The following is a 14,261-nucleotide window of genomic DNA, read 5'->3' on the forward strand; positions in this document are numbered from 1 at the left end:
TTTTCATTGCATGCCTCCTCATTAGTTGAGTGTTAAAGGACAAAAGTGTTTTGTTCTAACTTTCTAATTTTACACAGTAGCTGGCAAAATATGTTGTTTGCAGTGAAATTTAATTCAGCATCTACAGCTGACAGATGGCAACTTCCTCCTCAAACTACAGACTGTGTTTACGATTGGTTCAAAGTTTTACTTTGGAAAGTAAAATATGGAAATTCGAGCAGCAAACTTACATTAGTTCACGTCTTGCTTTGGCACCAGATAATTAATAGCAAAAGCAAACCTCTGTGGCCTTATACAGTTTAGATCACCTGCAAAAAGGGTTACAATGTATTTTGTATTCTGAATATTTGCAAAATATACACCAGTCGGACTGCTGTCTTTCAGACCGAGGTGTACACCAAAGGGTTGACACGGGGCTAGATTCTATAATAAGTTTCTTTTTCTATCACTTCTTATCGGAACATTGCTCTAAACAAATCTAAAACTTGACCAGTGACCTGGAACAGGCAACAAGTAGATTTATGGGTAGAAAGTACACTGCCCCGACCTTGGTGATTGTCCGACACAAGGCTGCTTTGTAGATGTAAAATGAATTGAACAAAGGCAATAGTTATATCTCAGGATCAGTGTTGGGTTATTTGTATCTTAGGAAGAAACTGATTGTTCCTGCAAAGCATTAGTTTCAGTCCCCTGCCTCTGGCCAGTGCTTTGATGCGCCAAACTAAAAACATGAAAAGTATAAATGAACACAATGTCTATAATATCTGCATTTGTATCACTGAGGTTTTTTGTGACCACTTTTTTTTTTTTTTTTTTAAATATAATGCTGCAGCGTAGCAAATGTTTTGAGGCCAACCCAATAGAGAGACCGGCCTGTGAATTTGATAGACCGGTTGATAAATTTGCAATTTAGCAAAAGGACATAGTTGTGTTTGTCACTCAATGAATGACTTCGAACACCTTGAATTATTTCTGCCGTTTGATTACGAAAACCATTGCCTTCATCACATACAAGACATTATCAGATAGTCTAATTTTTTTCAGAATTATAACTTCAGAAGGCTTTTCAATTTTTTTCTTTAATAAAAAAGATTTGATTCAGCAGCGGGATCATTATTCTCACAATTGCACATAGGTGGTGGTGGTGGTGGGGGCTAGAAATGGTAAGACCACAAACCTCATTCACTTAGCTGTTGTTCAAAAATACTAAAAATTCATGGGTATATGGAGTTTTCAATTATAAATGCCAAACATTCACTAACATTCTGTCAAGAAAAGCTGCCTTCAAAATAGACCCAGGTAATATGAATTCTGTTTTAAAAAGAGGAGGTTTAAAAAGAAAACTTAAAAACCTTGATGGATGACTCATACTGACTGAATGACATGAGTCACATTGAAACGGCGGAAAAAAAAGAAGAAAAAAAAAGGAACAGGTGCCAAAGATGCCATTTTCAATATTGATATTTCATTATAGTATTAATGATCAATTAACATATATTTACATGCAAAAAGCAATACATCCAATTTTGGCATACGCTGGGTTGGGTACTGTACATGGTTCTACGTTGGCTTGCAGAAATATGAGATGTTTTTATTATGAGTCAGTTCATTTGATGCATAAATTAATATCTAGAAAAAAAAACAAGCCGGTTTGAAGTTTGCTTGGAAGGTAAGTGCCTCAACCCAAGACGCAAATATAGATTAGTTTCATATGAAACAACAAAACAGCGGAATAGGTCAGAAGACAAATATTGATTTAGACATTTGAAAATTACAGTTATGGTCTTTTCTTCACACTCGCTGTGTGTGAAGAATATAAATCACTTGACAATTTTGTTTATTTAACTTTTTAATAAGGAAATAATGTTCTGGATTCATAATTGGCCAAAAAATCAAAAATACATGAACTGGAAGGAATTTCCAATTCCACTATGTGGTTATTTTTTATATTTCTTTTTCATGTCAATCCAAGTCCTTAATACTGTTAGATCCCAACAGAAGTCATTCTAGAGCTGGCTTTCACTCAGCTGTTATTTGAAATGATTCATTCTGTTTCTCTCACGCAGTAAGAACATGGACCCTTTATAACATACTAGCCAAATTTCCACTTACATGTGCTGTATATAAAATTAAGTTCCATTCATAACAGATTTGTATGTGTTGAAAATGTCTCTCCTTGTATTCAGAAATAGGCCACTCTACACTGTTGGATACATTTAGGCACATAATTTAACAGCTCCATCAAACCCCTTTATCAAGCGGTGAAATAATTTCCACATCAAATCACAGTACAAGGCTGCGTTCACACTTGTCTGGTTTAGTTGGGTGAAAACCAACTGTGGATGCGATTGCTCTGCTGGTACTGTTCATTTGGTCAAATGTGGCAAAGAAGCGGCTCCGCGTTGTGAACTTTGGTGCGGAACAGTTCACTTCAGTTGAAGTGTGAAGACTATATTGAAAAAAGACAGCCACTGTTAAAATGACAGCATAACATTCTTGACATGAAAATGAGCAGGTGCTGAAATGGCTATGCATCAGTGCCGGTTGATGGAAGCTTTTCATAACATTTCAATTGATTAAAAAAAAACAACAAAAAAAACATAATTGCTATCTGCAACCCAACGGGTAGCTTTTGTTTATAGGTGAAGCGGACCAAGTGTGCATGCACTCTCTTTTTTTTATATAACTTTGTTTTTCAAAAAGTAAACATCTCAAGTTGAGCTGCTCACATGAACACGGTGTCCAAGAAAATCACAAAGACAAACAGTGACTCATCCAACATAATCAAAGAACTGGACCTCACGCAGCAGGACCACCAGGACTCCTAACAGCTTCACAGCTCAAACCGTGAGAATTATACACACTGTTACCCCCTAAGTGAACCATGAACTTCTCATCAAATGTGATTCCTGCCCTTGTACATTTTTGTTTGCTTTTGTTGTGCCACCACCAGTCCAAAAAAAAATTGTGTTTGGTATGTTTGCACGAAGTAGATCATATTTTAGCTAATTTGTTCTGTGGTTGCCTCTATTTGTACTGGAAGAACATTTTAATTATTCTTGAGCATGAACAAGTGCCTGATAAAAAGACGTGATGACTCATTTGTCATATTATTTGTTCTGGTTTAGGTTGAGGATGAGGGCTTGTGCTATTTTTGAGTTTCCCCTGATAATCTTCAAGGAAATGACGCAGATGTTTTATCAGTTGCCGCTCCGTGCAGAATCAAGCGTCATTAAACCATTTTGCTGCGGATGAGGTGCCTTTTTGTTATATGGTGAAATCATAGCGGTGATAATGACAAAAAGAACCACACATTCACAAAATAACTAGAAAGAAAACACTTGATTAGGAGCGCTTAAAATGATGATTATAATACGTTGCAAGACACATTCCGATACAACACATTTCCTGCCATTTCAACAACAAATGAGTTAAAAGAAACATTCAAGAATCTGCGGCTAACACTACCTGGACAAGGGGCAGTGTTATTGCAAACCCTTGATTCTCTTAAAGGGCCGCTGCAGTGTGTTCCGTATGGTGAGACACATGTTCTTGTTCGCACCTGCGACCCTTGACCGCATGTTACAGAGCAAGAGCTCCACTGGGACCACTCCTCTGCACCTGATTCACCTGTATGGGAGAAGGGTGACACTAGTTAAATGCAGCAATATGGTCTTGGGGGGCGCGGCTAAGGAGTGGCAAAGTGGGCAGTAAAATAGGACGAGGCCAAAGTTAGCCGGATTTCAAGTGGCAAGTTTTAAAGGCACCCAATTGTACACTACACGATTTTTTTTTTTTTTTGTGATCTTTGACAAATAGGTAATGGATTGTTTTGACAGCAATCATTAAGTAAGCGTATCACTTTAAGTCATAACAAATGTGTATTCATACAAAGATCACAAAAAAGTGGGTATCAAAAATTTAACAGTAAACATTGTTACATTCGAACGTTCTTTCAGTTCATCTGTATAAATTTTGCAAGCATTTCAGTGAAACAAAACATGTTGAAAAAGCAAAGTAAAAAAACACCATAAATAAATAAAACTTCATAAGATGATGGTGACATGCAAGGATGATGACATCTGATAAAACAAAATGGAAACTGTGAAGGGGGTTAGTTAAGAGGTGGGAACTGTGGATTGCCCTGCACTGCAGCAAAAACATTTCCTTGACATGTGGTATTTGTACACTTTCTTGTTACCAATAACTTAAAACTCGATTGCGGTTGATCGTCCCCAAAAATGATGAGTCCCTGTAAAAATAAAATAAATAACATTAAATTTGTTCTGTGTTGTAGGCCTTTTAGCCAACTGTGGGTTTTATTATTGTTTATATTTGAATTACTACTGATGCTGTTAATTAAAGTCATCAAATTAAAATTATTAAGAGATAACTGATTCACAAAAGCCCACATGGGACCCAAACAGCAGCATATTTATGTCACCAACACCACAGTACAAATGCCTCGTACGCAATTATTATTATTTTTTTTTTGATGTAATCATTTTATCTGAGGCTTATTGAAGGTAAGTGATCGCTTTAAGCACCCTATGCTCCTTACCACATAGCATACTAACATAAATCGATTCAGCCAATTAGGTATCAGAAAACTGCAGCTAGATTTGGAGATTATAAAATAGACTGGAAGGTGGATCAATTTGTTAAATGAGGCAGCACAGGGAATGTAAATAATGTGAGGATGAAGAACAGAGAAGCACTCCAATAACACACCTCGATAGAGATGCGACATATCGAAAGCGTGTGTTTACAAGTCTTGATGAGTTGGATGTTAATTTTGTGAGATGGTAGGTTGCAAATTAAAAAGGAAATGGACAGTGTTTAAAAGGTGTTAAACAAACAGCAATGTGAACAGAACAACAAATGGTAAACACTTTCCCAAAGCAAACAAAGAACAAAACTCTCCAGAGGAAATAACCCACTAATAAACTAAATACTACGTTTTTTTTTTTTTTTTAATAAAATTAACTTTAATTATAATATAACATGAGAATGAACTCAATATTTTACTTTGGCATTTTATGGTTGACTTTACTTTGCTGTTTTGATTGTTAAGCTCCACTCAAGTCACATTATGTCTTCATTTGTCAGTCATTTGGCATTAAATTTATTATAAATTGGAGAAAACAACTACATCTGGGCCTGAGTTTTAAAATTAGTATTCTGTGAGTACACTGAATTTTTAAACATCTAAATGAAAATATATTAACCATACCCACATTCCTGTCCCATGTTCAAAGTTAATCATAAATAAATGAAACATGTGCCTTATTATCTCTTATGTAGTCATCGAGAATGGGTTGGGAAAATAATAATAATAATAATAATAATAATGATAATAATAATGCAAAACATTTCCACTCAAGAAGGTGCAGTACAAGAGAGAGCATGCATGATGAAATTAAGTTTAGTTAAGAAAATAAAATAGGGAAATATAACTATCATATTACCAGTTTGTGCCATAAATTTAGCAGATTCAGCTTGCTCCTGCAGGGCCTTTGTGTCATGAACTGATCTTGGCCGCTGACTTTTTACTGTATGCTCTCCGATCATTCCATATTCTATGAGACAAAATAGAGGTTGATATGAAAAGCTAGGCTTAGACAACAAACTTATTACATACTTTTTGGTCAGGATGTTGGGAACAAACGCAGTACATGGCTCGAAACAAAGACCACACATGTTTGTATTTAATCTGTCCTTCACTCAAGGGCATAGAACAATGCAACAAATTTAAGGCTGAAGTCAAATTATTAATTGAGCTTGTAATCAGAGTGTCGACACATTGCAAACATGCAAATTAACTCACATCGCTTTTACTTGACTACCACGTCAATCAAACCGACAGCCCGCCCACCCGCTCTCCCGCATAACCAGGAAAAAAAAAGAAACCAAAATGAAAGTAAGATGTGTAAGCTGTAAGAAAGCCACAGAGGAGGGGGTCATGGACATAGCATGCGATTGATCCACAGTTTCCTCTATTGTTTAATTTCATTGTGCTGGACTTAGGCCAAATGAATATATTGTATTTTGAGCAAATTACTCACTTTGTCTTCAACACAGGGACAAAGTGATGTGACAACACGGACAAAAGTAATAGTTTTCTCATCTACCACTCTAATAGCTATCCAATAAATGTCTACTTATCGCAAAGGCAAATTTGTTTAAGTGGAAGATAAGAACCTTTGTCAGTGCGATCCTCTGTGATATAATCATTACCAAATTTTGAACAGGTGATGAATAAAAAAATTGAAATAAAAGTCACACAGTCACATTGCTATTGCTTATTGGTGTCGTCGGGTGGAATCTTCATACCTCCAAAGGTATCACTTCAAGAAACCAAAAAACTGCATTTTTGTTCCACCATTTTCATCCTCAAAGAGAACACGCCATTTTCACTTTAGGTTAGTCAATTTGTTCCAAAAATAAAAAAGTGGTTTGAACAGTAATATTGATTTTTTTGAAAAAAAAAAAAAATATATATATATACAATATACACAACTTGTGACAAAGGAGGTTTCAGCCCGACTTAAGGGCCATATTAGTAATTCAGGCAGTCCAAAGCACCAGTCATTAAAAGGGAGGATTTTCCATATACACCAAAAAATAGTCTAATTCCTAATAGCTTAAAACTAGAACACACTTGCTCAACCGTGGGTGTCAATGAATGCCCCCATGGAAATCATTTATGGATGGAAAAGGTTGCAACAAAAATGTAGCCATTTATATAAATTATTCAAACAGGGCTGGGCCATATAAGGTTTGACAGATTAGACAAAAGTATTATTATTAATTCAAAGGTGCTTGTTTCTTGTCTTTTGAATTCTGTGGCGTTACTGTTTCTCAAATGATCCATAATTGGCTAGTGAGTTTGATGTAGTCGTGATTGTTTGGTCTTCATTCAATTCTTCTTTTGTTGTTGTTACTAAACTACTTAGTCTACTGAACATTGGCTCAAGTCCTAGAGGCAGTTACTGGTATGTGGTTTAAGTCATGCTTAAATATGACCGTCATGTCAGTCACCACATACGTGACATTTTTAATCACACTTTTGTGATAATATTACAGCTGATTGCCTCTCTTTAGATTCAAAGAATTTTGATTGGGCGGTGTGAGAAAGGATGAAAAAAAATGAAACAATAAAAGTACAGAAAAAGTAATTCTATTGTGATATTAATTCAAGTCAGTGTGGAGAGGACAGATTATGATCATTTGTTAGAAGCATGGTGAAATAAAGCGCTTGAACTACATTACTAGAGCAGAAAGCATTAAAATGTGACTCTTGAGACAATGCTATCTTCAAGTAGGGAGAGCTATTCAGAGCTATCAAACGTCTGAAATTGAACTTAAAACGCATGTATCTTCAGTCAAGATTATTGAGGAATAAAATTGTTGGCATCCATCAAACATCAGATTTGATCAATATAGAAATCCATCATGGTTATTTTATATCTTTAGATGAGATGAATCATTGACTTTAGCAGGCCTGCATATAATATAGCATGCATGACAGATTTCTTTTTGAAGACAGAATAAAAATAAAATACTTTTTCTTGCTGCTACAATGAGTCAGCAAAGTATTCGGAAATGGCATTTTTTTTTCTTTTGACTATAAATAAATTGTTTGTATTTTTTCCCCTTGAACCAATGAAGAATATCCAATATTTGGATTACTTTTACCCCGGGAAGCAAATGTTGTCATTTTTAAAGAATCCAGTTAGGACTCAGGATCATACAATAGAGAAATAATGCTGTATACAGCCGTACCGCAAGTTTCTATCGACTTGACATCAACAAATCATTAGAGGTTTGGGAATGAGATTAGGCTATTTTCAGCTAAAGCGTGTTGCTCTCAATTTCAAGAAAACTGATTGGTTGACCTCCATAAATCACACTGCTTAGCAGATTCATCTTATCTCTGTAATCATTTTGAAAAGGAATATCATCCTTTTGCATCTGTTTGATTCTTAAACTGGTCCCTCAGGGTTAGATTTTCCTCTATTCTGAATATGGAACAAAGAAAGGAGCTGACAATGGGCAAGTCTTGCACCATGATTTAAGTTGAATTTGCACCATGACCATACTCGTAACCCAAATTATCTTAACACAAATGATTACTTGTGGCCACTGGGCTGTGACTGAACAGGAAAGCAGAGTTCGAATGTTGAGCTGCCATCATGGTTGAGTCTCATCCATGCCAACTATTCCGGTGAGCCTGATTTGTAGAGCTCAAGAGCTTTTTGGAGCCGTCGCAGCTCAGCGATGCTCTCAGGCCTAATTAGCGTCCATATTTACAAAGATATTCCAGCATGATTTAATTAATGTCCCACAACTGATTCTGTGCCGTATACTTGACAAACAAGTCAAGATGTATCACACAGTCCAAATTCCCAATGTTAATAATTTTTATCGGTATTCTGGCTTTGATCAACTACATGTTGGGAATTTGAGGCTTAAAGCATCAGTGGTGATCCTGCCAGCCACATCTCTACTGTATGGACATGTTCCATGTGCAATTATTTTCGCAGGCTGCCTTGTGTCCAATGACTGATGGATCTAACCTTGTTTGTACTGCAGACCACTGGCAGCAAGGGTGCTACCCGGGGGAAAAAAAATCTCACCTTGGTCCCTTCTATGTTTATGCAGCAAATTTAAAATACTGCTTTTTAGGACCCCTGTCAGTCATCTGTCCTTAGCATCACGCCCCTTTTACGGTAGCACTGGCTGGAAGTAGCTCCTATTTGTTACCCTTGATTTATTCCTGACCAGCCATCTCAAACGGGACTCTTAATGAGTGGCACTTCATTACTGCTGCACTTTGAAGAGTTTAAGATCCCAAAATAGCGACAAGCGTTTAGTCCACGCAGACCAGAAAGAGGAATACCTCATTACTCAATGCTTGTCTTTGATCCACTTCCCAACAGCTGAGCTTAGGAGGCTGGCACATTGTAGTTGAATGTGAAGCTATTTTTGGCTTTGTAAGGGGCTTAAACCTGGTTTTAGAAAAGCTCTGACAATGGGGAATGGCAAGAATTAATTTTAAATGTAACCAATAGAAAGTTTATCAGGATAGGTTTTGAGGATAAATGAATACTTACTATTGTATTTTTTTGTGTGTATCCATCCATTTATTTTCTACACTGTCTAGTTCAGGATCATGGGTGAGTTATAGTGGCCTTCTCTAGTCACTAACCAATCAGACGGCATATCAGGTCAACCACTTTCACACACGCTCACGTTCAAAGCTGTGGGTCATTTCAGATATTTAATGAACCACACATGCTTGTCTTTCCAACGTGGGATTAAGTTGAAGTATCTGGAGAAAACCAACAACTCTAGTGTTTAGTCACTAGCCAATGAGACGGCGCATAGGTCAACCACTTTCACACACACACACACTCACTTGTGGGTAATTTGATATATGATATAATAATATATTTAATATACAAAACAAACTATGAAAATAACAAATTTACTTTAGATATGTTCTTCAACAGAACTTCATCAACTGTTTTTACACTTAAAAAAATCACTTCAAAGCATTTTGGTTGTGTATTTTTATATTAAACTCGCTTCACTGGTAGAAATAGCTGTATGAATTGATTTCTGATTCGCTATAATAATAATGAGTCATATATTGGTAATGAAGAATGTTTCCCAATCAACATTGTACAGCTATTACACAAACATTTTAATTCTGGCACAACCTGAAGGATGGACCCCAGAAGACGTTAAAAATAAAAGAGTCAATTTGTCCTTCATTAAGAAAATGAGGGGGTTGCACTGAATCTAAAAATGATCATCATATTATCTGTCATATTTCTCCTGCCATCTGTTTGCTTGCTCTTGACTCCTCTAATGACTGAGATTGCAGCCAAATTAGAATTCAGTGCAGCCGCCAATGCACCTCATTGAAAAGGATGTGAACTCTCCTAAAAACAAGAAAGAATTCAGAGAGACACTGGGAGAATAGTCCGTCGTAAGCAAGCTTAGTGCATTTTCTTGCGCTGATATGCAAGCAACGAGCGGCCGCTGAGGAAAGAATCCTAAAAATCATTTGCAGCCCATATCCAAATCACCAGGTTATTGAGCAGTACCGTGCTGGGCAACCTAGATGGAGCTCTGACGTTATCAAAGCACTGCATCAAGAAGCCCTGTTGCTGGGTGCTATAAGCAGATGACCCCCCCCCACACACACACACACGCGCGCGAGTCATGCAGGCTTTGGCGCTTTTGTTTTCATATCGCTTCAATTCATCCAAACAAGCATAAATTGAATCTTCGCTGCTGTTGAAAGCCACAACGTTAAATGCATACCAAGCATTACACCCTAACAATGTACCACTGTGAAAACATAAATATTTCATAATAAAAGGTTGGATTAAATAACAGGGAAACTGAACATATCACCAGCAGCAAATGGAAGATCCTCCCTTTCCGTTTCATCTACCCTGTAAGATTTACCCTCTGCATGATAATGCCAGGCGTGTATTGTGATTTCAGTTACGCTGCATGATGCTATCAGAAAATGGATCGGCCTATGGAACGTTTTCAAGAGAAAGCGATGCCAAGCTTGCAGCTTATAACTAGCAAGATCCTCAGCTTTCCCCCCCAAAAAGTGTGCTGAACCACCCATGAGTAAAATTGCCGCCGCTGCAAGGCACAACTGAAAAGGACTACTGTGCACTGACAGAAACAAGGATGGAAGCAGATTACTAATGAAACCGACTGGGAGCAACACGGATAATTCTGAAAATACGCGTATAATAGTATACTGCATTGGATACTTATATTCAGGATTCTTTTGTTTCAGTTATGATTTGAACGTTTATAATTATCCATCCATCCATGTTCTGCTTGTGACCTAATCACTATTTCACTTCATTGTTTATCGTTTGATTAATATTCTTGTATTCATCCTGCAGTTCAATGGCAACCAATCCAGAGTGTAACCCACCTCTTGCCCAAATGTCAGGTGAAATAGTTTCCAGCTTGATGACAGGATAGATGGATGAACATTCTTGTCATCTGCTATTTAGTTACTGTGGTGTATTGGTCATTGGCGGAGCTACGCTATTTATTTTCCTTGGGGGGGCTGTGGGGTGGCCAAACAATTATCAATGGGTCCCAAAAAAAAAAAAAAAAAAAAAAAAAAAAAAAATTTACAAAGCCCAAAAAATGTTCAGAAAATGCTGATAAACATCCATTATGTGTTCCCTAAATTGGACAAGGGGAAATGTAGAAATAAATATTCGGGGGGAATCTTATGTTTTGATATGAAACCATAATACTCTACTTCCTCCTTGGTGGAGGTCTTCGCTTCCTTTTACATTAAACGTCATTATGGTAGTTTTTTTAACTGGGCTAAAACATACAGGAAATGTCCGAGCAAGGAGATGTCGCGCTAGCAGCTCTTGGCATCAATGTGGAAACACACAAGCCCAGTAGATGACCTGGCACTAACACACACACACACACACACACACAAACACACACACACACACCGCCAAGCTCGATGCCACCATGCCAGCCGTGCATCTGTCAAGTGAGAAACATGACACATTTTTATAGCACCTTTTGCATCCACCGCCAGTTTTTAGACAGCACATCTTGTCCTTTTCTGAGCTATTTTGCTTGGCATGCCAAGTAGTGACCTTGGTTTAATAGAGTCATAGTTTGCGTACTCATGGAAATTCCCACACATTCGAACTGAAGATAGACATCAGAAATAAAAATAAAAAAGCGCAAAACACAATACGGGCATTTTCACCTTTAAGAGAGAATGGATGACCACATTGTGAAGCAAGATAAATCATTTCCAACAAGCCCCAAATGAGACTTTCATAATTCATGCTGTCAGTTTTTCCACGGCTCCAATCATGTCTCCTCCTTTTGGAGCGGTAAAACCCAGAGCTTCAGACTGCCACCCTGCATCTATCAGCGTAGGGAACATTGTGTCATATGCAAGTTAGTCATGAGGAAGATGCCTGCAACATGCCCTGTCTTGGCTCATTGACTAAGCTCATGTTAAAGCAAATACCCTCTCAAAAATAATTACAAGGACACAGTGGTGATGCTGAAAATGTCCTTAGACAAGAGCACAACAGCGGCGAGATGGGATTTTTATTTAATAGATTCTGATACTGAGTTGGGGAGCATCACATCACATTTATAACACTTGTTTCATAGATATGCATGGCTGCACTGGACTCTATTTGCTTTGTCCATGCATTATTGAGTCTTTTTTTTTTTTTGCTTGACTCCTTTTAAAAGACAACATTTATATCATTTCCTGATATTTCTATATGTCATGCTAGAAACAGTTTAGGACTTTTCTAATAATATTTTTGATAATGATACATTTCCCACACCCGTGTCATCATTTTACTCAGATTTTCAGTTTTGTCCTGTCTTTTTATCATAAGGATACTTTATGCTAGTCTTTTTTTTCATGAATACACAAAATGCATTTAAATGTTGCCTGAACCTTGATATTCAAGACAAGACAAGACAAGGTGATATTCAGATTATAAATATACAGTGTAATGATCATGTCACACTCAAAAGTGAAGATTTATAGAAGCCTGCACCGTGACAGCTGCTCAAGACAACATGTTGTCAGTTGGAAGTTGAATGTTAATTGACTATAAAGCCATACTATATTGAAACTCCTGGCTTTGGATAGTGTTCACTGGGGGACATCAATATCGACCTTTCATACTGGATTGTGAATAAAAAACTCTATTTTACTGTTTATTGAGTATCATTACACAATTGCAGTGTCAACTGAATGCAAAATATAAACGAAGTTCCTTCCTAATTCATTCCTGTGAGTGACACCAAGAATAATGTTTCCTGTTGTCTTCTCCGGACGTTGAGAACGGGTTCTCAAAACATTCATTTATGCAGATTGAAATTATCTCTGATGAGTAAGTAATCACTGACTCAGTGGGATTATTTGCTTAGATGTGTTTACAAAGCAGTGTCACGTTATCAAATAGGCATGTGCATGTAAGAAAGGAATTACATGATTAGATCAAGTTGCAGCGTTCATTGACGTCATCTCTTGTCATTTGTTATGATTCATAATGCGATTGATCAGCGAAGTTGCTTTGTTGTATTTTGAGTAGAGCGCTGACTGAATTCGATGTAATCCCATCACAAGCACATCGTGACCTTGTGGCAAAAGAATGCATTCAAGTGCTACCACCTTAAAAAATGTGGAAAAATGTATGAGGAGTTGGAAATGAGTAATCCGTGAAAGCTTCTTGTTTTAGCGGGCAGGCAAGGCAGCCATGGGTGGCATTAGTATTGGGAATTAATTATTTTTTAATGTGCACGTCTCCACGATGCAACGCCACGAAGCTATGCACCATTACTGCGGTCAATTAGCCATTTGACATTCTACTGTTGGCCCAGTGTATGGAATTGATTACCGTGTCAAAAGGATTCCCTGCAGTTACCATGTCTTGAATATAAAGCATTATGAGGGAGAAAAAACAAACATGTTTAACATGTTTCAGGTCATTCAGATTACAGTTCACAATATAAAACCTAATTATCCCATACAGATGCACTCATACGTAACAGGATTCGCTTGTTACATATTTTTCCCAGTCAGCAGTCTTATAATTGGACAATAGTTTCTCATTAAAAAAAAAACGGGCAAAATGCATTATTAACAAAATCAGTGTTTCTAAACACATGGTGCGCAGAAGATTATTGCCCCCCACCAACCCCTAAGTGATCTGTGAAAAAAGAAAACATTTTAGAAAGAAAATGTGAATTACAAACACAACTAAACCATATTGGATTAAAAATATTTCATTCTGTGTGTCTGTCTTGGGGAATCTGTCTGAAAAGTTAAACTTTTGCCTTTTTCCTTGATACAGTTTCTTTTGTGAAACACCCGCTTTGTCCATTTGGTGGACTGGAAAAAGCAGCAAAGAAGTACACAGACTAACCAAGGAGAAATAGGGAGGTCTAAAAGCCCATGACGTGGGTAGTCCCACTTCTTCTAGCAGAAAAGCGTCTTTGATTTATTCTGGGTTTGTGTTTATTGTTGTTGATGTACATATCTGCGCTGTAACATGGTCCAATGTTCAATTCACTAAAATAAGCAGACATAAGATTGCCGTTACAGAAAGGCGTACTTTTAGGGCAATATTGACAGTCTATGTAGTCTTGAGTAATGAAAGCACTTCGAAATATTGATAGCAATAAAATAAATGTGGCTGAAGACA

General features: G+C 37.1%; 1 protein-coding gene across 8 annotated transcripts in view; it reads right to left on the bottom strand.

Annotated features, from left to right (window-relative positions):
• The window catches only part of adgrb3 (adhesion G protein-coupled receptor B3), an 85,954-nt gene that overhangs the window by 47,319 nt on the left and 24,374 nt on the right, over positions 1–14,261 (bottom strand). For 7 of the 8 annotated variants that reach the window (XM_088384793.1, XM_088384792.1, XM_088384791.1 and 4 more), the window contains 2 exons: positions 5,469–5,579; positions 3,469–3,630 (listed from right to left, as the gene is read on the bottom strand). In XM_088384793.1, the coding sequence (XP_088240919.1) occupies positions 3,469–3,630; positions 5,469–5,579 (273 nt within the window). Of the gene's footprint in view, positions 1–3,468; positions 3,631–5,468; positions 5,580–9,116; positions 9,244–14,261 lie in introns of those variants that run through there. The other variant, XM_088384794.1, reaches the window with a different exon arrangement.

This window comes from Syngnathus floridae, chromosome 9 (assembly GCF_059516105.1).
Source record: "Syngnathus floridae isolate MCC-2025c chromosome 9, RoL_Sflo_1.0, whole genome shotgun sequence".
In the NCBI taxonomy this organism is placed as follows: Eukaryota; Metazoa; Chordata; class Actinopteri; order Syngnathiformes; family Syngnathidae; genus Syngnathus; species Syngnathus floridae.